This window comes from Perissodus microlepis, chromosome 17 (assembly GCF_051167445.1).
Source record: "Perissodus microlepis isolate ML-2025 ecotype Zambia chromosome 17, ASM5116744v1, whole genome shotgun sequence".
NCBI classification, from domain to species: Eukaryota; Metazoa; Chordata; class Actinopteri; order Cichliformes; family Cichlidae; genus Perissodus; species Perissodus microlepis.
The window spans coordinates 32,473,487-32,496,278 of NC_140477.1; the positions used below are offsets into that span (position 1 = coordinate 32,473,487).

Consider the following 22,792-nt stretch of genomic DNA (forward strand, 5'->3'; position numbering starts at 1 on the left):
AAGCACAATCCATTATATGGAACCAATTTACTATGTTTGCTTGCTCAAGAGGTTAACACTCATTTGGAAGCAGGTCTCAGCCTCCCTATGATAGTATATATATTGCATTAATGGTACCTTTGTTTCAAAATTATCACAAGACCCTGTTTCACAAAGGAGCAAATCTGAGCAAGGCAAACAGCCCATGAGTTTTATTAATTCATCCCGATTATCATGTTTTAAATGCAAGATAATAAGAATATTAACCTTAAAAAGACTATTATGGTGGATATTAGACTGAAGATAAAAGTAAATACATAATACCTACAATTTGAGAGATTATTGGTCAGACAGTATCTTATTAACTCAAACCTGCATTGCAGATTTTGACAGTTTAAACTCTCAATAACACACACACACACGCACACACACACACACACACACACACACACACACACACACACACACACACACACACACACACACACACACACACAAGAGAGAGAGAAACGCACGTTATCCAAACTGCTTCATCCCTATGGATACAAGGTCGCTGTCTCACACTGCACTGCAGGGCCTTTCAACCTAAATCAGTGAATTGGGTTATTTAGATAAAATTAGCTTTTAGCTGAAATTAAACCATTAAAAGATTAATTATTTTTTCAAGTCTATAAATAAAATACAGAGTTAAAAAGAATAAATCATTGTGAAACTCCCCAGAGGCGCTTCCCTTTTTGGTGACTGGTAAGAAACCTTTGAAGGCGTGATGGTGCTTTCGGGGAACCTCGAATTAAAGAGATTTCTCTATTTGTGAGCAGTAATTTATATGTACCACTCATATATAAATGTAAACCTGTTTTGTCACACGTTGAATGAATGGGACTGAGAAATAAAAACTCTTTCCATAGTATTTGTCTATAAAACAGGGTTATTCCACATCGGCGGTGTTCTTTTTCACGGAGCTACTGAAGGCATCGCGAAAGCCTGATCCATTGATCGTCAGATCCAGGCGCCGGCAGGACTCCTCGGTGTTTCCACGCCTACTACTTTCACCCCCTTTGTGGTGACTCTCCGGCTCACACACACTTTGCCAGACTTCCAGGAGTTGGAGCCACTGATCGAAGAGGGAACACCGACAACGTAAGGGGGAAGAAAAGAAAGAATAAACATATTCTCTGCCCCGCATGGATTTGTTTTCTTCTCTGGAGGGATTTCAAGGAGGTGCAATGATTTGTGTCGCTGGGAATTCTGGAGACTTGTACCGGAGAGAAAGGGCACACGTACTCTACGCTGCAAAGTTGTAAAAGTAGTTTCCCTTGAAGTTCCCCCCCCCTCAAAACCACCCGTTCTGACTCCGTGCTTCTCCAGTTTGTAAACCCCCTCAACCATCATGGCGAGGCGGTCAGCGGAGAAACCTCTGTTTTTGAGACCGAACGCGCGCGCTGCTTTTCGGGATAAACACATTGGCTCGCGCGGAGGCTTCATGGCTTTTTCGCGGAGCTTCGTGTTAATCTGCTTGGCTCTTTCTAGTGGATATTGCGGAGCCGAGACGGAGTTTTCCATCCTGGAAGAAGCGCAAGTCTTGGCCGAACAGATGAAAAAGCTGTCCTCTCAGGAGCTAGGAGTCTTCACTATGCAGGTAATTAAATAAAACAAATAAAAGACACCAAGTTGTTTGAAGTGACCGCTGAATGTGTTTGGGTGCAAAGCAGATAACCTCCGCTCGTGTCACGTCGAGCGAGTTGGAGCGGGTTTTAATGTTTTTTTTTCTGGCGCAAATAGGAGCTCTAAAACAGGCCTGCACAGCGCAAAACTAAAATAATAACAACAATACCCTCATAACCGCAGAAAAGATACTTTTTCGACAGAGATGTTAAAAGTGTTGCGAAACAATAAGCTTCTATGTTACAGTGTAACAACAGGCTCTTTGAAGTTGGGACGCGTTTATCTGGGACATGAACACGCCGGAGGTTTGAGGTTCTGAAAGGCTGGCGTTTTACCTTTTTATTCTTTTTTAAGCTCTTAAGTAGTCCCAGTAATAATGAAATTTATTTAAATTCCAATACCTTCAATTATTACTACACTCTGTGTGTGTTTGATTTTTGTGTGCGCTACCTGAAAATGGCAACAAAAAACGGGACAAAGTGTCCTTCATAATGCACATCATAATTTCTTAAAAATGAGTGCCCTCTGTCCTGCTGTGTGCTCCTGAGCACATGTCATTGTGCACACACTCGAGTTTATCTTTTACCTGGTTGATAAATAATCTCCCGCAAGTCAATCTGCTGCAGCATATGGGCTCATCCAGAAAATCATATTTCCCCCAGAAAGAGCTGGTGATGGTTTATGATTAAACGCAAACAGCCTGGATTTCACGTGGATAGAAACACACTCTCTCAGCATCATTTCTAGCACAAATGATTGCACCTAAAGCTGCCACTGATACATGTTTTCTTCATGAGCAATCTTTTTAGCAATTTTAGAATTTGTTTTTGTAGATTTGTCTAATAATTTAATTAATAAAACGCCACAAAAATTGAAATTTCTGTGGTCACATCTTCTTAGTCCTTCTGTCTATTTAAAAGCCCCAAAACACCAAAAATATTCAGGTCCAAAGGGAGGAAATCTGCAATTGTCACAATTTTGTGCTTCTAGCTGTGTGCTTCATTGCCTTCTAAAGACACCCCGCCGACTGCTTTCAAGATAAGGGATTAGTTTGGTCGTGATCAGTGTTTGTTGTCCGCCAAGCAAGCGTCACAGTCAAAATAAAGATGCAGATGTTTTGGAGTTTTGATCTCATGAGATACCAGCCGAAATGAACCCATTCAACAGCAAGTCGGTGGACATGAGAGACAGATCTTTCTTTGGAGAGTGGAAGTCATTTCATTCAAAAATTCCAAACTCAATCACTCCATCTTGCAAGCAGATTTGTGTTTATCTTGTGTGATACTGAAGTGAGCATTTTTGGGGACTCATTCTTAGTGTTGTAGTGACCAAACAAAAAATGCTTCGACTCTAAAAAGAAGCCAGAGTCGTCAGTGAGAATGACTGCATTATTGCAGCCCCAGTAGACGAGTAAATGCACTATATGATAATCGTCCATCCGTGCAGTGCTGCATTAAATCACCAAATGGCAGGAGGGTGCAGTGCCAGGGGTGTGAAGGAGGTGTTTAGCACTTCAGAGGCAGAGGAGCTCGCAGGCCCCGAACACAGAGGCGCAGCAGCGGGGGGGCCTCGGCCCCAAATGGTGTTTCATCTTCTCTGCTTCCACACTGAGCCGCCTTCATCCCAGCTTTGGGAGTCGGCTTTGAGGGCTTCCTCTGATCCCACCGGATCTGCTGTTGTCACCGCTCATCCCCTCCCTGAGCTCCAGTTTGTGCTCTCGCCGCCCCATTTCTGGTTCTTTCCATCATTATCGCTCTCCCTTTCTCTGACTTTTTTTCCCTCTCCCTGTGCAATTCTTGTTTTCAGCTCCTGTTGGTGTGAATACTTTGAATTAATAGCTGTTTTCTCCTCAAACGAGAGTAAAACGCCTCCATCAGTGACAAAGATGTAATTAATACGAAATGATCTCAGCTTATTGTCGGCCTCACTTAGATTCTCGTGACTAATTTCGCATTCATACAGCAGCGTACAAAATGCAGTGTTCAGCAGTCGGCATCCTTCCCCCGTGTCAGGGGAAAACGGTTTTGAGCTATGAAGATGTTGCACAGCTCTGAAAATCTGACTTGGCGTGAAGCTTTTTTTTGTTTTTTTTCTTACTTCAATTGAAGTGGCACATTTCACAGATTTGCTAGAGTGGTTTTCCAGTGAAAACACAACTGCAAGGGTCTGTTTCAGGCCACAAAAGGACATCGGCTGTGGTGCTCATATTGTGCCTGATTGAAATTCAGAGATGTGCCAGTTAAGCTAATTTTTTTTGTCCCTTTCTCTCTTTAAAAGAAAAAAAAATCTTTTCCACATATGTTTGTATCCAAACAGAATCACTGATTTTCATTAAAAGTCTTTAATTTCTTGAGTCACAGCTGGCCCTCATTATCTCTTAAAGGAGTTCTTCAGGTTTCTTTGTCCACTGAGCTATGTGCCGAGTTCACGCGCTGCCTTTTCAGGTGAGATCTGAGGATTTTGCCATCAAGTGAGCATCCCAGCATGCCCATTTAAAATGTAATTCTACCCCTCTGCACCCCACCCCTCATTCTCTGGCAGATGTGTAATTTGAGGCTCGCCTCTCATCGGTGTTTCTGAGTCACTGGGTTAGCCTTGTTCACTCTGTCATTGACTTAGTCATCAGGGGACTTGAGGGCTTACAGCTGATGCTTTTACGCTGACAGGTCTGCTCTTAATATAAATATAAATATATATATATTTGATTTAGTGGTAAAACCCTACTGTAGGTAGGTTCTTACCACTATTAGAAAAAATAATCTGATGTTGTAGCTCTGAACAGTTTACTTAGTGGTGACGTTGTCCTTTTACATTTCTTATCTCAATCTGTGTATTATCTAGCACGAATGCCATCCACTGTTTAGCAGCGATTTGCATTCTTTTCCCATTAGTTTAATGTAGTTCATATAAACCATTTTCTCTGGGTTTTAATGTGGTAGTCATTCAAACAGCCCCAGTTTGGCTCCTGTTGAGCAGTTTCTCACCATTTTATAGTGTGTGTGTGTGTGTGTGTGTGTGTGATTTGTCTCTGGCTGGCTCATCTGTCAGACTTTGCAGGTTTGTGACGTATCAATCAGAAACTTGACGACAGTCTTCCCTTTTGAGACATTTCATATCTTCCTGAATAATTTATGATGAAGATTTCTACATTATGACAGCTTATTGTGAAAGGAGAAGGTCTTAGATACCTATAGAGCTTTTCATGTTTGATTTCCTGCAGGCTTAAGCAGAAGGCTGAAGATGGCAAGTTTAGTTTTGGATCTCGATAGGAAATTCAATCTCTTTTCTTACAAAACACACGACTGCAGCTACTTTTGACCAGTAAGTGGAGCAACAGGCTTGATCACTTGTAAACATGCAGTAAAGAGAGATGTTAAACATACATAGCCTGATTGCTTTTAACGTTGAGAAGCATGTATGCACTCTTGGCTGCTTATTTATAAAGGAAGTTTCACTGTGTTAGTTTCAAGGGCCTCAATTCTCACACAAAAGTATGGTTTGAAGCTGAACCCCTGAGGCTGGCTCGTCCATTTATCCCTGGCCCCCTAATTGAATATTGATAGCGTAGTGAAGGCTTGTGTTGGGGTAGCTCTGGCAATGTCTTCACTCTGCTATTTTCTGGTTTGGGTTCAGTCCAATGGTAACAGAGCTGAGATTGACACTTTGTTGGTTTCTTTAACCTAGACTTGGCTTGATTTGATTTAACATGCACTCCCCTGTCTCTCTTGGTCTCCATCTACCTTTATTCTAATCTTCTTGCTCCCATTTCTCTTCTTTCTCTTTTATTGGCCTGTGTTCCCGTTCCCTCACTTTATATTGAATCAGTTGCAGAGACAGGGTGGGGGAGGAGGAAGGTTTGAGGATATACAGCAGGACATCAGAATTCCTGCTAGGCTCTCTGCAGTACAGCTTCAAAGCCTTCTTGCCTCTTACTGCGTTGCCTGCATGGCTGTGTGCTCAGTCAAGGTTACTATGAGCCTCACAGGCCCACTGCTTCATCTGGGACTGTTACTATTCCCCATCCACACTCTCTCTCTCTCTCTCTTTTGACTTTGAACCTTCTCTAAGTGTGCACGTTGAAGCAGATCATTCAATTAACAACATGATTACGATTTATTTGTGAGCCACTGTGCAGCCTGTCTGCTCATATTGGAACCTGGTAGTCTGAGAGGATTATCAGCTGATTATAACCCAGATTATATAAAAGAAGAGGTGTCTTATAGAACTTTTTATTTTCAATAGTCCTCATCTAATGGAAATATGAGCTTTTCAGTGTCTTTTCAGCACGTTTCTGCTCTTGCCTTGTTGCAGCTATAATGGGGCTGTTTTTAGTTCCCTTTCTTCGGGGCACAGAGGTTATGTAATGTGACCAAGTTTTCTCTTTCAGTAAGTGTACTTCTGCAAATGACAAAATATGAGACTGTTTCACTGATGGATGACAATTCCTCCATCTTTACTATGTGTATTATGCCAGTATTCAAACAGAAGCTCTGCATGATGTTGCAGTAAAATTTTATTCTGATGAACTCTTGAGCATTCTTGTTTTTCTTTCTATCTGGCATTTAAATGAGTGAGTCCGAGCAGGGTTAGATCGTAAAGTCGTCACAGCAAATGTGAACTAACCCAGTTGTCTCACTTAATTAAAATGCAGTTCACATATTTAAACCGATATTCTGTAATTAATATTTTATTTGGTGCCAGCAGAGGTGAACCAATGTATAAACTAATTCATTTTACTAGGAACAACTAGGAAAATCTTTCGTTGGCTCAGCTCTAATCTTTTATGTAGACTGGTTCGTGAGTTGGTACGTACATTCTTGGTTCCTAGACAGTGAATACTAATTTGGATTGAGTCTTGCCTTGTTGCTACCCTAGTAGGCCAAGGTCTAAATACGAATGACAGAATTTCAAGTAGTGGAAGCAGAGTAAATTTGAATGGTTGTCATTTTGTGTTAGCCTAGTGATGGGCTTTGCCTTTTGCCCCATGACAACTGGGATAAGTTGCAGTCCCCCTGTGGCCGTGGAACTGGAAAAGTGCTCAGGAGAATTGATGGACTGTCGCAGCCTAATCTTCAGATTGTTCTATATCCTTATTATCTAAAGACCACAACTTTAAGCTTTCCCACACTTTACAGAAAGAAAGTATCCACATTGAAACAACAAGCACAAGATCAAATGTTAAAAGCAAAGTAAAATTCTTGGGTGTTTGCGGCTCAACCATAGGATTTATGGGGGAATGGGTTAAAAGTCTTCCTGTCTGGTTTTTAATGATCTCTGTTAATGTGACATGTGGTTACTTTGTTTAACCTTGATTGGATTCTAACCTCATCCCATTAATGGTATGCACTGTTTGCCTTTCCCTCCGATCTCTTTTTATGTGTTTGGTTAATAAAACCAGGAGTGCTGTGAATTAGTCGACCTTGAATTGAATAGCAAGGCCAGAAGTTTTTCTTCTTTTTTCATTCTGACCATAAATTGTGATGCATCTCATTGGTATATGAGCCCCCTGAGGCTGTGCTGGACTATCTGTTCTTTTTCCATTTTAACAGTGTCTTTTTTCCCCCCAAGCTTTTATTGCACGGAAAAGTTTCTGTTGCTTTAAAACTACCTGCTTTTAAAACATAGTTGTTAGATTGTTGCTCCCAAGTTGCTGAAGATGCATAAATACTTCATAACTTCAAGCTGCAATGTTTTGCAGTGTGTGCAGCTTTAATGTTTTCTTTTTTTGTTCTTTATTGTTTTTATCCTTGCTGAATTGCAAATGAGCATTGTGCACATTCGAGGCTATACGCTGTCTACATTTATTGGCAAGAGTGCTTTTTTTTTCTTCTATAATTTGAAAGTTGCACTGTTCAGTCGAAACTGAGAATTTGTTTTCCTTTGTTCATTTTGCTGGAAAAAAACAGGGCTCTCTGCCAACAGCTGCAAGGTCCCACAGCAACGTCTGTAGTGTTTTAAACTTGGGATGACTTTCACATTGGTTTTCAAAATTCTTGGGCTGTCCAAAATCCTGGGAAGCAGCCCAGCTCTGTCGATTGTTACTTCTGTTACAATGCAGGAGAGAATAGAGTAAAGAGTTTTTATTAAATCAATGGCTGCTTGTGTGTTTTGGCCTAATTCCAGCCACTGAGGGGTTCAGGCACCCTTTATAACCAACTGCCTTTGAGAACAGTGTGTCTGGCTTCTAAACCGAGCACACACCAAACGCTGCGAGGTCCCCAGAATTCTTGGATCAAACTAGGAGTTGGGTATTACTGTCAGATAGAAGCTGTCTGGATTTAAGGAGGTTGTTTTTAATCATTTTGTCTCTCTCTTTTTTTTTTTCTTATTGTTTCTTAGCTTGGATAGGGCATCTATTGGTCTTATTAGAGTCTACTGTTTAATATGATTATGACCAAGGAGGCCATCTTCTTTTACTTTTATTTTTTGTATTTTACAATATTTAGCTGCACAATCGACGTGGCTCCAGAGGTGGGAATGTTGACTTTAGTTTATTAGTTCAGACTTTTAAATTAATGCCTATTGTCTAGCTATTGTTGGGTGGACTGTTGTTACATTTGTGAATATATTCATGGTGCTCAAATATGAAAGCCTGTGGTTTTGGATCAGTGCTAATTTGACTGTGTGGTAGTTTTAAGAAAATGTCTTCATAACAGCACTAGGCTGAAAGATCACTGATGAAACTTGAGATTCATACAAGCTCCCATTCACACTTTTTTTTTCTCAAAAGAAAAAAGGTGTCCACAGTCTGATTTGGACATTTCTTGGTTTCAAAAGTTTATCTTCTGTCTGTTCTCAGTGTGTATGCACTAGAGGCTTTAGTACATCACATTTCCACATCACACTTGCGTAAGTTGCATACTAGACAATGATGGGCTACCAGAGTACTTGGCGTATCAAAAAGTTGAGCATAGAAAACTTTCTTCCTTCAGCAGATAAAAGTGAAAAATTTCCACATGTTTTAAGTGACATTTTCTCTTGTCAGTCTTAAGTTATCCATGTCAGGTTTTAAAATTTGACTTGTAAATACAAATTTTAGATTGTTTTGTGTTTGAGTCGTTTTGGACTGCAAGGCTGTTGGAAGAGCTATATGGAAAGAAATATATTTTCTTCCAGAGGATTTACATGATACAGCTTTCCATCATTTCGGTCAGATCCCTTTACATTTTCAGCCAGTTTAAGTACAGCCTGCTGCACTGCCTCTTGGCTCCCGTTGGACAGCGGTCAGGACAAAGCATGAAACTGATGTTCTTCTCCTTCTGCACCAGCTGTTGTGGTTTAAATCTGTCTGTACTGCCGTGGCCAGATCATTTAACTCACCGCTTTTTGATCTGTTTTCCACATTTCTTAGTTAAAGGAGGGCCTCTCAGTTTGGCTTTGACTGAAATTGGTTTTGCTGTGAGGTTTTTGTTTTGTTTTGTTCCCCCACAGCCTCTTAAGCCTGTACATTTTTGTAACTGTTTTGGTTGCACACTCTTTTTTTTTTTTTTTCCCTCCTGACCTGCTCCTAAAATGCCAAGCTCCTGTTAAGAATCTCGATGGAATGTTTCCTTGGCTGCTGTCGCAGTGCTTTGAAGTTAACCAGTTAGATTAGGAAGCTGTAAACATACTGTCCTTATCGGTTTAACCTGATATAAAGCTAAGTGGGCCACTTGCAGGTAGAGCTAGCATCTGGCATTATTCACAGAACAATGAACTAAATGTTCTTAAATAAAGAAGTATAGTCCTGAAATATGAATGTTAACTAGTTTCACTATTTATCTATTAGCAATTACCCAATAGTCACATTGGACACAATAGCCATCTGTTACCATTAACATAGCAGCTGAGCTCAGTGTAGATGGATAAAAGATGAATAACAGGTCACGGATGGAATATTGAGCTGTGACAGAGCAGATTATGGACATGGGGACAACTGGACATGTTACTGGCTGTGCAGAGCAGCGAAGGAATGTGGCTGAACGGAGAAGATGGTCCTGAGTTTTGAAAATTTGTCCGGAGCAGAGCAGCCAAATCAGATGGGGTTTTCACACCTAAAGAGCTGCAGACTGAGGCAGAGCAGTGTGACCAGTGGATGAGAGAGAGGCTGCCGACAGATGTGGACAAGATGATAAACTTTAACTTTTCTATGTTTACAATAATTTCTTAAAATCTGTTTCTTCTTTTGCTGTGAGGTCTGTTTTAAAGTGCAGGGAGTGACCAGTTCAATCTTTCACAGTGATGTTAGGTATGGTCTTGTTTGTTGTACTCTGTTTATTAATAAGTTCTAACATTTGACCTACATTTGACCTTCATGATCTAAAGTGAATTTATCAAAAAAATTTGTATAAATGAATAAAACCTTTAAACTTGATCTTAAGTGCTTATTTTGTTAAATCTATCTCATAATTTGGGAAAATTTGTTAAAAATGAACAACTTGGCTTTTTCAAGAAACAACTTCTTTGCCGTTCCTTCTGTTGTTGGAGGATGGGGTCAAACTCTATCCCGTGGTATCAGATGGTATGGACTGCTTTACTGGGTATTGGCACTGATTTTGCAATTCTAGTGTCGTGACAACCCTAGGGTATACGTGAACTTAGTGCTACAATGACACGTGGCAACGGTTAACACACTTTGTTGATTTGTGCAAACTACAAACAAACAAAGAACACAATTTTTACCTTGTAGGTCTAAAGCTACAGACTTCTGTGTTTTTCAAATGTAAGTTTGGATCCTAGCTAACCCACTAAACATCTGAGGCACACAATAACACAAACGTACCGCTCAGTTGAGGCAGCGGTAGACCAGAAACTCATGTGTTGTGCAAGATAAAACTACTATTTTCGTCAGCGAAGCCTTCTAGGGTACACAAGTTTGCAACGGCTCTGGGCCCATGTTAGAAAGAAGGATCTCTAAGCAGAGAACACACTCAATCTGTATTTCTTTTGGTTGGCTAAGATTCAATTGTTGGAGCTGATCCTGTCTATAGTGCTTGGCTTCTGTGCCAGTCAGCACTTTTTTTCTGTTAGGGATTGCAGACTGACATCTACTGTAGGAAACGCATCAACTGGGCTTATATTTTTTTTTAAAGCAACACTTAAAAAAGCTGAGCTTTCCCAAACTGAGTGAAAATAGTAACAATATTGTGTAACCTTTTATTCTGATTTAACAGTGACAAAACACTGAGATATACATTAGATATTGAGACCACAATAATCTAGCAGTAACTTGGTCCAAATGTATATAATATTTGTATAGTTTCATCATCAACTTTCCTGACAACTGAAATTATCCACGCAATTATCTCCTGTGTGCTGAGCTAAATCCTGTCCTTGCGCAGCGCTCCAGGTTTTTAGCAAAAGTAGCTAACTCGGCCCTCTGCTTATTAGTGATAAGAACTAATTAACAGGCTGTGCTTAATCGGCTCATTCTCACTTTTTCTTAATGAGTCTCTCTTTCTCTGTTACCCCTCTCACTCTTCATGTCCCATTCGCCGTCACCCCCCTCTGCCCTCTCTTTTCTACACACTAATTCTCTCACACACACATAAGCCACAACGAATGTGTGTGCGTGTGTGAAAGAGAGAAAGGATCTTTATTGGTGATCCAAGCTTTGTGTTTTCTTTTTCTAGATTCCAGCCAGTGTTACTTAGTTAGCTCCAACAGGGGATGACCTGGCAGTGTGAGCCAGGGGACCCCAGGCCACCCTTTAGCAAGTCAGTCCCTTCATTCGCCACAATGGGCGAGACTCAAAATGAACTCCGCCTGAATAAGAGAGAGAGAGGGGAAAGGAAAGGGGTGGGGGTTGTGGTGAAGGCAAAGGGGGGCAGTGAACAAAATGCCCATTTGGGAGGGCAAAGAGAATACGGGGACCAGCTCCCACTCCCCCTGCCCCCCAGACAACATGGTCCCCATCCCCCTCAGAATGCGCACACACACACACACACACAATCACGGATGCATGCGCACACTCCTGCAGAAGAGGCTTTACATTCTTGATGAGGAGAGTTGGAGCTCCAACTGTGGAGAAGCAGATCAGACTGTTTTGCATGCCTTTTTTCCCTCGTTTCTCTTTCTCTGCTTACGCCTCTTTCTCGGTGCTCTGAGTCGCATATATAATCTCCCAACTTTTACTTTTGGTAAGGAGCGCTTATTCCGAGGGTGTCTCAAATTTTCACCCATGTTTTTATGCCTAGTTGCAGTTTTTTGTTTTTGTTGGGGTTTTTTTTTTGTATATGGTAAGTGCATTTTCTTTGGGGGGGGGGATGGAGATCTGACTGCGCATAAGTAACAGCAGGCTTTGGGGCTTCCTCTTTAAGGCAGCGTGCAGTTCAGAGCATAGACAGAAAATGCTAAAGTAGGTGCTGGGGGTTGGAATGAAAACTAGAGTAGAAAAGATCGTGTGAATCGGTGGCAGCCCAGAAATGGCAGGCTTTCATATTGTGGAGTCTCACACACACTCACAAACACACAAAAGCACAGTGGCAGCAGTCTTCTCTCAGTTTCTGAGGATTTGTAAGACGCCTCCCAAACTCTAGGGTCGCAGGGTCATGGAGGTGGTCTAACTTCTTTATTCACATACTGCGAGACAGTAGAACATGGCAACCTTGTATTGGTGTAAATTTACAGGCCCAAGTTTAACATCAGTGCACCGATGTAAAGCTGTGGTAGCGTGTATAGTGTGCATGTGTGAATTCACAGGTAAGCAACCTTAAATTTGACTAAAACACAATATGAAGAAGGTGTACTGTAGCCGAGTAAACCTTTGATTTTATTTTGTGAAAAGCAGCAGTGATTACATTTTTGGGCAATTGGAGGCAACAAGCCTCCAGCTCCATTTATAGATGTCCAGGTAGTAACCACACAGTTTTGTCCACTTAAGCCATTTCACTACAATGCCTCAACGTGAACTAAAATGTGGTACATATCTAGTAATATGTAGTACGATCATAGAACACAAATACTTGTCATTGGAGTCTGTCTGCAATCCATCCCCATAAATCAAACACAGAGCAATATTAGCAATGTTGGGGCTCTGGCTCTGTTTTGGTCTCAACACCCATTTGTTTCAATGACTGACCTTTAAACATGAAAACAATTGGTCTTTAAAGCAAAAATAATGAGCTGAAAGACAGTAAAGTGCATGGTTATAATGCTGTAAATGCTAGAGATACTTTGACATTTGGGTTTTTGTGGCACTGGTTTCAGCATTGCTGGAATACCTCAGGAAAAAAAAAGAAAAGTATGATCTTTATGCCTTCAGGTTTCAGTGGATTAAAAATGCTTTCACTGTTTCTACTTTCTTCTTTGCCTATCTTCTCGAACATCTTCATCTTCTCTTGATTCATGGTGTAATTGTGTCTGTGGGTGGTGGCATGTGAAACCATGTCCTTTGCCTTTTGTACGCTGCTGGCTTGCTGGCTTTGAAGATGAATCAGGAAGTGACCTGGACTAATGAGTTGAACTCTGGACTCTCTGCCTCCGTCTGTCTCTGTAAGACAAGGCTGGTTGGAAGATGAAAAGAAATGCGTTGTTGTTTTTCTTGCACAGAAAATGGCAAGGGGGGAAAATGTGCTACAGCTCGCTAATTAGGAGGCAAGGAGGAGTGTCACAGCTTTGAGCATGAGATGAAATGCTGGTAGACTCCGAAACACCACTTTAACTGTTCCAAATGCGTGTAAATCCCTACTGTCGCACTCTGGTGCTATCCATATCTTTAGGCCTGCCTATACACACGCATTATAAACACAAGTCTTATAAACATGGAGACTCATAAAAAGCTACATGCACAACTGTGTTTAGCTATCAGTGTCTCTGAGCTCAGATATGTGTCTACTAAAACGAGTGGTTTATTTGGTTTAGGCTGACTCAAAAGTAATGGAACATGAGCATTAGGAAAGCCAAACAGGCCTCAGTGTTTGACACGGAGATGGCCAGCTTTACTCAAGATCGCCAAACAGTGCAGCTCTCTGAAATAAAGACTGCAAAATGATATTTGTTCCCTGGATAAACAATGAAAAATCCAGGCGTACACTTTGCATAGATTGCGCCAGTACAATATAATGGTTTTTTAGTCAAGTCGGGATTTGCACTCGACACCATTTCAGACCTGCTGAGATGTCACCCTAGCAGAGAACGGAGCTCATTTAAGTTGGCTATGGTAACTGAGCTCTTGGGTTGTTATTTTACTCTGCTTTGTGCCTCAATGATGACCAATAATGTCTCACATGAGGTCTGACTCATAAAGTCATATTGCTCTTGTTGCACGGGGACCATCTTAAGATGTTCTTGCAGCACATTTCAGTTGTAGGCGTTGATTTTAAGAAACTTACCAGTTATCCTATGCTTGTTTACACTGTCTTAAGTGCGTCTGTCCAGGTTCTCTATGTGATCTCCTCTTGTTTGACTTGGTTGTAACAAACAGTTGGCATGTTCTGCTTTCTGAGTGTGTCAACTTGTGCTCAGGCTCAACAAACCTGTTACTGATGATGTGTATTGATGTAGTATGAATAGACTGTTTTTAGGTTTCTGACATGTTTTTCTGCACAATTTACAGCCTGAATCTCTTCTGACTATACCGTCACTTATATGTACTTACCCAAAACCCGCAAGCCAGTCCTTAATGTCACGACCCTTTCTGTGATGTAACCTGTGGAGAATCCCTTTAAATGATTTTACTGCTTTTCAGTATAGATCGTGTCCCCCGTTACTTCCTGAATTTAGAAAATCTGTGGTTCACAAAGAAAACGTCTCTCATCCAACAGACAGACGGCGTGTTTTCGAAATCAGTCCTGGCATTCTAGCCGAGAGGTCTTAATGTTGAGTCAATAGCCAAGCAAGCTGGTCTGTCTCCTTCATTTCTTTCTTTTTAAAGTTTTTGTTTTTTTTCTGGCAGAAGCCCAGTTATAACGCTTTCTACAAGAACACTAGTCTCATTTTATCCGGTCTCATCCACTCCTCCTCATCCTCTCTTGACTTCCACACTTCTGTTTCCCAGATCTTTACTTTTCAGTAGACCAGGTTTGTTTTAGGCTTGGTTGGCTGGTGTCATGCTAATTATTCTCAAATACTCCAGCCCAGGCATCAGTACCGTCAGCCGGCCAGGTTTTCTGCTGGTATCTTGCTGGCAAGCGAACAGGGTGACAATGTGCAGCTTTTCTTCACTTGTTATGGACTTAGTTTTTTTAACAATTGTGATATAATAATGCATGTTTTCAGAAAATGTGCTCTGGCTGTGTAGCCTGGGAATTGGACAAAGCTGAGAGCTCATGTTTCATTTGCTCTGGATGTGTCTGAGGTTCATCCCTTACAGATTTACAAATAGCCTTGCCCGTGCTACCCCAATCAAAAACGTGAGATTTTTCACAGGTTTTGCTGCTTTCGAATGCTTGCAAGTCTATGCAAATGTGCCCGCATGCTCCCATTGATGATTTCAGTGAAGCTGAATTGAGAGCGTCATGACTAATTTGCATACAGGCGTCTGTCTTTGGCTTGCATTTTCACGGCTCTCTGCCAAATGCGAGTTCCTTTAGCCATTTTCCCACATGGAACTTCCTGTTTTAGAGTCAAAACATAGGCTGTATATAAAAGATGGAAATAGTCCGTTGCAAAGCTCGAGTTTAGCAATTTGGCCGTCATCATGTTGAGAAGAATCATTCCGTTATCAACCACAAAGCCAGAGAGGTGTTAAACACTTATTAAACAAAAATAGCAAAATTGAAGAATAATTGTAACACTAACCACACACACAAATGCAAAATAAAGTACGTCTTTGATGGTGTTTTGTCCTTGATCTGAAGCAAGTAGGAGTTTTAATCCTGCTCTGTTTTCATGGCTCCCAGTCACAGGAGTGCAGCCAACACCTCTTACCTTTCCCGGAAACGTTAGTCTGTCTGCGTTACCTGGTCCATGTGTGAAAGCACTGTTAGGCTGATACTGAGCTCTGTGGGAACAGGTACCTGTGTTCACTGGTGGCGTAGTCTGCGTCTGCGTGCGTTTGTGCCCACATTTGTAGTGGCGTGCTGATTTACACTCCTCTGCACTGGGTTAGTTTTAGTGATGTGACTGTATATTGTAAAGTATGAGATAATGAAGGAACAAATAAAATGATTAACTTACTCAGTGGATCTAATTTTGACTTTAAAAAAAAAAGTAAGGCACTCAAATAAAAAATGAGACCGACTTTTATAGTAAGTGTAAAATCATGGACGCATATCATCTACCTACCCATTCTTAGAATGTGAATATTATTTCGGTGTTTAATGAGGTGCCAAACCGAGCACATTGACCGCCGCAGCAGGAATGCCAAATGGGTGAATCTTTTTCGAGAGGAGTCGTCATATGTCTCCTGCATACATCATCAAAGAAGCACGTCTCTCCCCCCTCCTGGCTTTTACAGCAGCAAAGCCATTTTCCATTTACATACTAGAAACTTGTGAATGTCCTTGGGGAACTCTCTCCCTCTCTCTCCCTTTTGAAAGCACTCATGCTCAAGCTTCTGCACACACCAGCGATTGACTCATGAATCTGAATAGGAGAGGTTTTCGATGTTTAGACAGCTCAGGGAAAAAAACAAAACAAAACAAAAAAACCCTGACACCCCCCCAACAGTTGACATGTTGATGAAACACTGTGTGTGTGTGTGTGTGCCTTGGATTTACTATATATCTATATCCTTTGCATATAGGAGAGTTCATATTGGTTTTTAACTCAAATTCTGTATTTGCACAAATTTCAGGTGAACTAGGTTGGACTCTTACTTAATAGTACTTTAAGTTGCTGCAGGCTTGTAGGGCCTGTGATGTTGAAACTGACATTGATGCATTGGTTTAATTCATTTTCCTCAATTTAATGTGAGTAATCTGTATCTGCAGGTATTTAAAAAATACAAATAAACACCTTGGCAGTCATGTTTCTTTAAATTACCATACAGGAAATAGGCCTGTACTTGCTGGGGTGAGAACACTTTGCTTCACAGACTTGACAAAAGACAGGAGAATCTGCCAGAGGCTAAAGTTTCTCTTTATTCAGCCAGTTCCAGATGATTCATTCATTCATTCATTCATTCATTTATGGCTAATAAGGGAGATGGCTTGCTTTGTTTTTTGTTTTTTTTGTGTTAGCCCTTTCCAACATCTGTGCTCACTCATTCTGCCTACCCTCCGGGAATTTAGTTGTTTCAATTCTGAGCTAAAGAGAATCTCATATGTGTGTCTATTCAAAACAGAAAACACATAGTTGGCTGCTGGTAAGAAGTGCTATAGGGAGAAAAATAAATAGTACATATCACTGCCCTTTCTTCTCATGAAGCTGCATCTCAAATCTTATTACCTAGGTAATCGGCCCTGTAAAGTCCCACATTTGAGCCCACACTAAAAAAACAAAAACAAAAAAACCTGACTTGGCAAAAACTAGTACCGACAATTTCTGAATAAAATATGTTGAGTATTTTTGTAGACAAAAAATTAAGAATGTTCTATTTTTATTCAGCTTCCATGTTGGATTGAAACAATATGACAAGTACCACAAAAACGAAAATATCAGTAGGTAATCTAATCCAAATTTCCAACCGAGAAAACAGTTTAGTTAAACAGATGCATATTTTTAATTTCAAAGATTTTCACCACCTACCATTTTTGAGACCTACTGCCCTTAAGCAGTCTTTCAAACCATCCATCCATCCAGGTTTTTAGGCAAACATGAGATCGTGAAATAGATTATATGATTGTAGATGAAATGACTCATATAATAGTGCTTTTCCTACTGTAATTTATGGATGTTATTCCCACCAATGTGTACAGACTTATAGAGGCGGCGTTTGTAATGGAAATTTCATAAAGGAAAAAGTTCTTTCAGAACTTAAACATAAACCTGAATGTACTTTAATATTACTCAGCACATATAAAGCAAAGCATTTTAACGTAACCATGTAGCACTAGTTAGCTTGTAAGCATAATTCCACTTGTGCTAGTTAAATAAATGTATGCTCAACTGCCAAACAATACATTTATTCACCACAGATGAATAAGTGGAATGGACCGTCATCAGTTTCTTTTATTTATTTTATTAGTTAGCCTGCCATCTAGCTAAGCTACCTTTTAGATTGAGCTACGTGACATAAATGGGAGCTGCATACACTCTAATCAGAAGAGTCAGACATGTTTGAGAGAGGATTGTTGAAGTCTGACTACTACTATTTGTTTTCACTAATAAATATATTTTATTGTGTTTTAGAAAAACAAAACGGTTTGGCTCTCATTTGTTCCCCTTGTCTGTTTTAATTCTGCCGTCAGCAGCTCCTCATGTTGCATTTGAAGCCTTTCTTCCACCTGCCTTGATTTAGCTAAAGTTGGTGCAAGTGTTCAGTTAAGGAGCTTACATCTCAAAGGCGTGATTATGAAGGTAGAATCATTTCGACTCAGTGACTCTACAAACATAACTTTGGTTAAAAGCAGACAAACTTGAAGAAACAAGGGTGAGTAACATTGCTAATTACTCATGAGTAATGGATGTGAAAACATATGACATACAAGTATTTGCAGCGTGTTTGGGTTTGATTTGAAGCCAATGTGCCAACCACTTGATCACATCTTAAGTCCAAGGTCTATGTTAGGTCCAAGATAATCATTGAGCTCGCTGTAAGTCGTATTTCTTTCCCTAACCAAAGGTCTACATAAGAGTTTCTGGGCCTATCGACTGCACTCCACGCGTGCCAAAACCAACAGGTGCACATGTCTAATCTCTCTTTGTTTGCATTTCTTTTTCTGCCTCTGTCTTTTTCCTTCTCCGCCTTTGATCTCTTCAGAGACTCTCAACCTCAAACACCAGCTCTCCCTGCTTTTATCATGGGTCACTTTTGTGTCGTCATCTGCTTGATCACTGTTCATTTCTTCCTCTTCCTACTTTAATCCTCTCTTCCTTTCCATTTTTTTCTTTCTCTATGTCTCTCTTCCTCCTCTGTCTAGACCAGGGGTCAGCAACCTTTAACACCCAAAGAGCCATTTGGATGTGATTTCCACGCAAAAGAAAACACTGGGAGCCGCAAATACTTTTTGACATCTAAAATGAAGATAACACTGTATATATTGTTTGTTTTTGTTTTTTTTTTTACCTTTATGCTTTGTGTGAACAACTAAGTTGTGTTGCTTATGAAATCCATGAAGTGCTACAGAGAAAATTACATTTTATTTATGTAATTAACACATTTTGAACTCTTAAAGAAATATAACAAAAGGAAAGACACCCAGCTGAACTAAAATGATCCATGTAGCAAACAAAAACTGCTGTGACCGCCACCCTTTTATCGCCTTTGGAGCCTTGACCTGACTTTTAAAAAAATAATTGGAAAAAAAGCACTATGCTGCTAAAAATTGAAAAACAGATATTTGCAAAATTCTGCCTAAATATGTATTTTACCTGGTTAACGTGTGTGGCGGGGCGTGGTCTGCAGCGCCGCTGCAGGGGAGGCGGACTCACCTGAGCGGCCTCACCGCCTTAACGTCTGTGCGGCTGTGAGCTGAAAAGCTACAGCCGGCTGTACAGCAACTGTGTGTGAAAAGTGGTCAATAAAGAGATGCTGAAAAGCATGTTCATGGAAACATCGTCGGGTCTGCCGAGGTATGTTTACAATGGGACTTCTGCTCCTGAACCTCTGCGCACAGCGTCTGCAAATCGGGGCTGTACGAAGTCACTTTCATCTTTACGCAGGACTGTTAGCTGTCATCTGTGAGGCGTGAGCGGTGTTTGTTTTTAACATAGTTCACGGTGGAGAATAGCTGCTGACATAACGTGGATCCGAAGATCCATAATTGGCCTACCTGGGGTTGAAAGTCTCGATAAATGCAGGCGTTTCGGCAGGTATACCGGCTTCCGCAAGTGCGACGCTTATTTTGAGCGATGAAAAAAATAATAGAATATAATTTTATGTTTGTATTTCAATATCACAATAATCTTCCAATTTAGAAGTACAAGTTAAAAAAGAACTAACATAAATAAAATACACTTCAGCTAATTACTTAAAAAAAACAAATTTATTTTCCCAAACCACGCGGAGCCGGACTATAAGGACTAAAGAGCCGCATGTGGCTTCGGAGCCGCAGGTTGCCGACCCCTGGCCTAGACTAATCTTCACCATTTTCTGTCAGGCAGGGTCGCTATCCTGTGAGATAGTTTTCCTACAAATTGAACAGGTAAAAGAGGAAATTTGTGTGTTTGTGCATTTTATGTGTGCACTTTGGCAGTGAGGTTTCCTGCCGCAAATGAGGGTCACAACTCAAAAACTGTCCTCCTTTTTATATGAGCCTCTCATGTACAGACACAGAGCGTTTGCCAATTTAAACCGTTCAGGTGTCAAACAAGAATGAACAAACTTCTCAACGTGTGATGTCTCAAGCTGTGTTATTTGTTCCATCCTCATGTGTACGTCTATATGACTGTGCATAAATGTCCTTATATATTTCTGTAATTTGGCCAAGCATGGGTTCGCTGTTTTTCTTCCTCACCACAGCTCCCAGGTTACCTCCCTTGGCACGCAAAAGTAGCCAACACAAATCCTGCATCCAGTTAATCATCTCATGCCATAAAGACGAATGCTGTGTTACACTGCAGCACTCATTATTCAGGCTGTAATGACTTCCAGTGTTAATAACAGTGCATTTATGAAAAATCCATTCGCTGCGTTGTCATTTGTGTGTTACGGTTGATACCTGTTGCTTTATCAGGAAAATGTGTTTTGTACATTTAGTTTGACATGCACTGAATCTTTAGGAAGGTGTGTGTGGTGATTTATTTTGTCCAAGTTAGGGAGTTTTCATTGCTTAACACAGACGACATTCAATTTAAGATCAATGTATTGACAGAACAGAGACCTCTTATATGTTATGAAGCTTTACACCAGTAGGCAAAGATTGAAAACATTTTGTGGTTCAAAATGTGCAGAAAGTGGTAGCTAGTGGCGGCTTTCTGGATCTATATTTGAAATGACACATTTTTACTGTTCAGGCTCAGCTCCCTGCATGCACGGGTGGGGCCCGCATTGGAACATGGGTGAGTCGTGATATGTTTAAATTTACAGTACAGTCATATTGTAACATTGTTTCCTTTTTAAAAAAAACCTTCTAGTTAGGGCTAGATCAGGTGACCCTGAAACCTCCCTTAGTTATGCTACTGTTTCATCCTGTTTAAAGGGATTTCTTTTTTCCTCCCTTGCTCATAGTGGTTTGTGTGATTTCTTGGGTTTCTAATATTGTAGGAATTTTGCCATAGGATATAAAGCGCCCTGATGCAACTGTCGTTGCGATTTGGTGTATTCTCTTTTAACATCAGGTATGACATAGATCCACTTTAAAACACTGCTGTTACCAGGAAATTCCATATTAACACAATATCAAGCTTTGCATCTACAATTTCATGAATACCTTTTGCAAAAAGTTGTGCATTTGACATTTTGTTTGCTTTTTGTCAAAAGGGTTGGGGTTAATCAGTACTTTCAGTCATGCCAGCAAGTGTCAGCAGCAGGGAGCTGTGCTAGTTTTGCTTTGCAAAGTCAAATCCAGTGTCCTGTTGTTTAACCTTCCCTTTAGAGTGATCCTCGCTTTGGTTAATCAGTCCATGTAACTGCCTTTAGAGTACATGATTTAGAACAAAGCCCCATGACTATAGAGACCCTCTAACAGTGTCCAGACATGATCTCACATCAGGCTCAGAAACCTGAGAAGGAGACCACCCCAGGAACCTTTTCTTTTCTAGTCGTCCCTTATTATTCTTTATCTCTTTACCATCTCTCCTACCCACTCACATTTACCTGCCTACCGTACGCATGATGATCTAGAAATTTATCATTATTCGTATGAATCTCTGTATCACTCTCATAAGTGAGGGCCGTTGCATAATTTGATTTCCTCTCTATAGTTTATTCATGTTTTATTATTATTATTTTTTAAATTTTATTGTACAGTGACTAGGGAGTCAGTTAGTACTGGTTCAAATGATGTTGACAATTTCAGTCGACGTTTGTGCCTTAATAATGCATTCATCAATGTCTGAAAAACTGCAAGTGAAAGCGCCTGCAGATGAGTGAACAGCATAGGAATGTGAAGATAATCCAAGATAGTTTGTGCAGACAGCGCAGGCGCCCCATCTGATTGTCCCCTCACTTTTTTGTAAGGGAGGTGGGTGGGGGTGGGTGGGGGGATGGTTCTTAGTAGGAAACCTATCTAAGTTTTAAATTTTATTAGTGCTGCATGATGAGGCCTTTGAGCCATGCGGGTCAGCGGCTTACATTTTGTCAATCTCAGCATTTTCACACACTCTTTTGAGATCTCCAAGTTCAGCTCAAGAGTCGGTATGAAGTTTTCGCCCTGCCAGGGTTACCACTAGGGTGTGACTGGGACTTGTGGTGCCAGACATTGCTGGCAAGCTGAGGTGGTTGAAGCCCGGTCCACAGGTGAAGTGTTTTGGAGACGCTGCTTGGTTTCTATGGCTGTGCCGCCTCTTGGCTCCAGGTGGGTCATTTGTCATTTCACTGGGAGCTGTAGTTTCTGAAAGGGATAATCCCCGAGACCTTATTTTTGACTTATGATGAACTTCTTAAAAAAAATAAAAAATACTAGACATGTAGTACAATGTAAGTGTGGCTGATGCTTAACAGGAAATGACTCGCCCTTTCCCTCACTTTTCAGCTCCGTTACTATTATTTGAAGGTATTGATCAGATAACCCTTTAATAACCTGATTAATACCGTAACTAACAAGTGTTTTTGTCATCAAGTATGCTTCTTAACGTGGTCCCTGTTCATTCAAACAAACAAACAAACAAGCACTGTGAAGCCCTGCACAGTGCTTGTTTGTTTTAACAAAAAACAAAAATCATTTCTGAATGTCTTGATATAGAGAAAAAAAAATCAAAGCACTTCTAAAAACAGTATTTTCTCATTATCACGTGTTCCTTTGTTCAAACTAATTTGACCACAGTGTGTGTGGTTTTGTCTTCGCCCTCTTTTAGTCCATAGATTTTATCACCTTAATGGGGGTGCTCAGGTATGCAGCTTTAATCAGCATTTGGAACATTTTCACATTGGCTCCACTTTAGCAGCAAGATGTTATTCCCATAACCCACTGCAGGCCCGATGCCACTGCAGACACGTATTATATTTATATAAAATAAAATATAG

General features: G+C 40.6%; 1 protein-coding gene across 1 annotated transcript in view; it reads left to right on the plus strand.

Moving 5' to 3' along the window:
* The first annotated feature begins 998 nt into the window (after positions 1 to 998).
* cachd1 (cache domain containing 1) overlaps positions 999 to 22,792 on the plus strand; it is a 107,927-nt gene continuing 86,133 nt past the window's right edge. Inside the window, exon 1 of the mRNA XM_084909337.1 lies at positions 999 to 1,618. Coding sequence (XP_084765463.1) covers positions 1,370 to 1,618 — 249 coding nt within the window. The 5' untranslated portion in view covers positions 999 to 1,369. The remainder of the gene's footprint in view (positions 1,619 to 22,792) is intronic.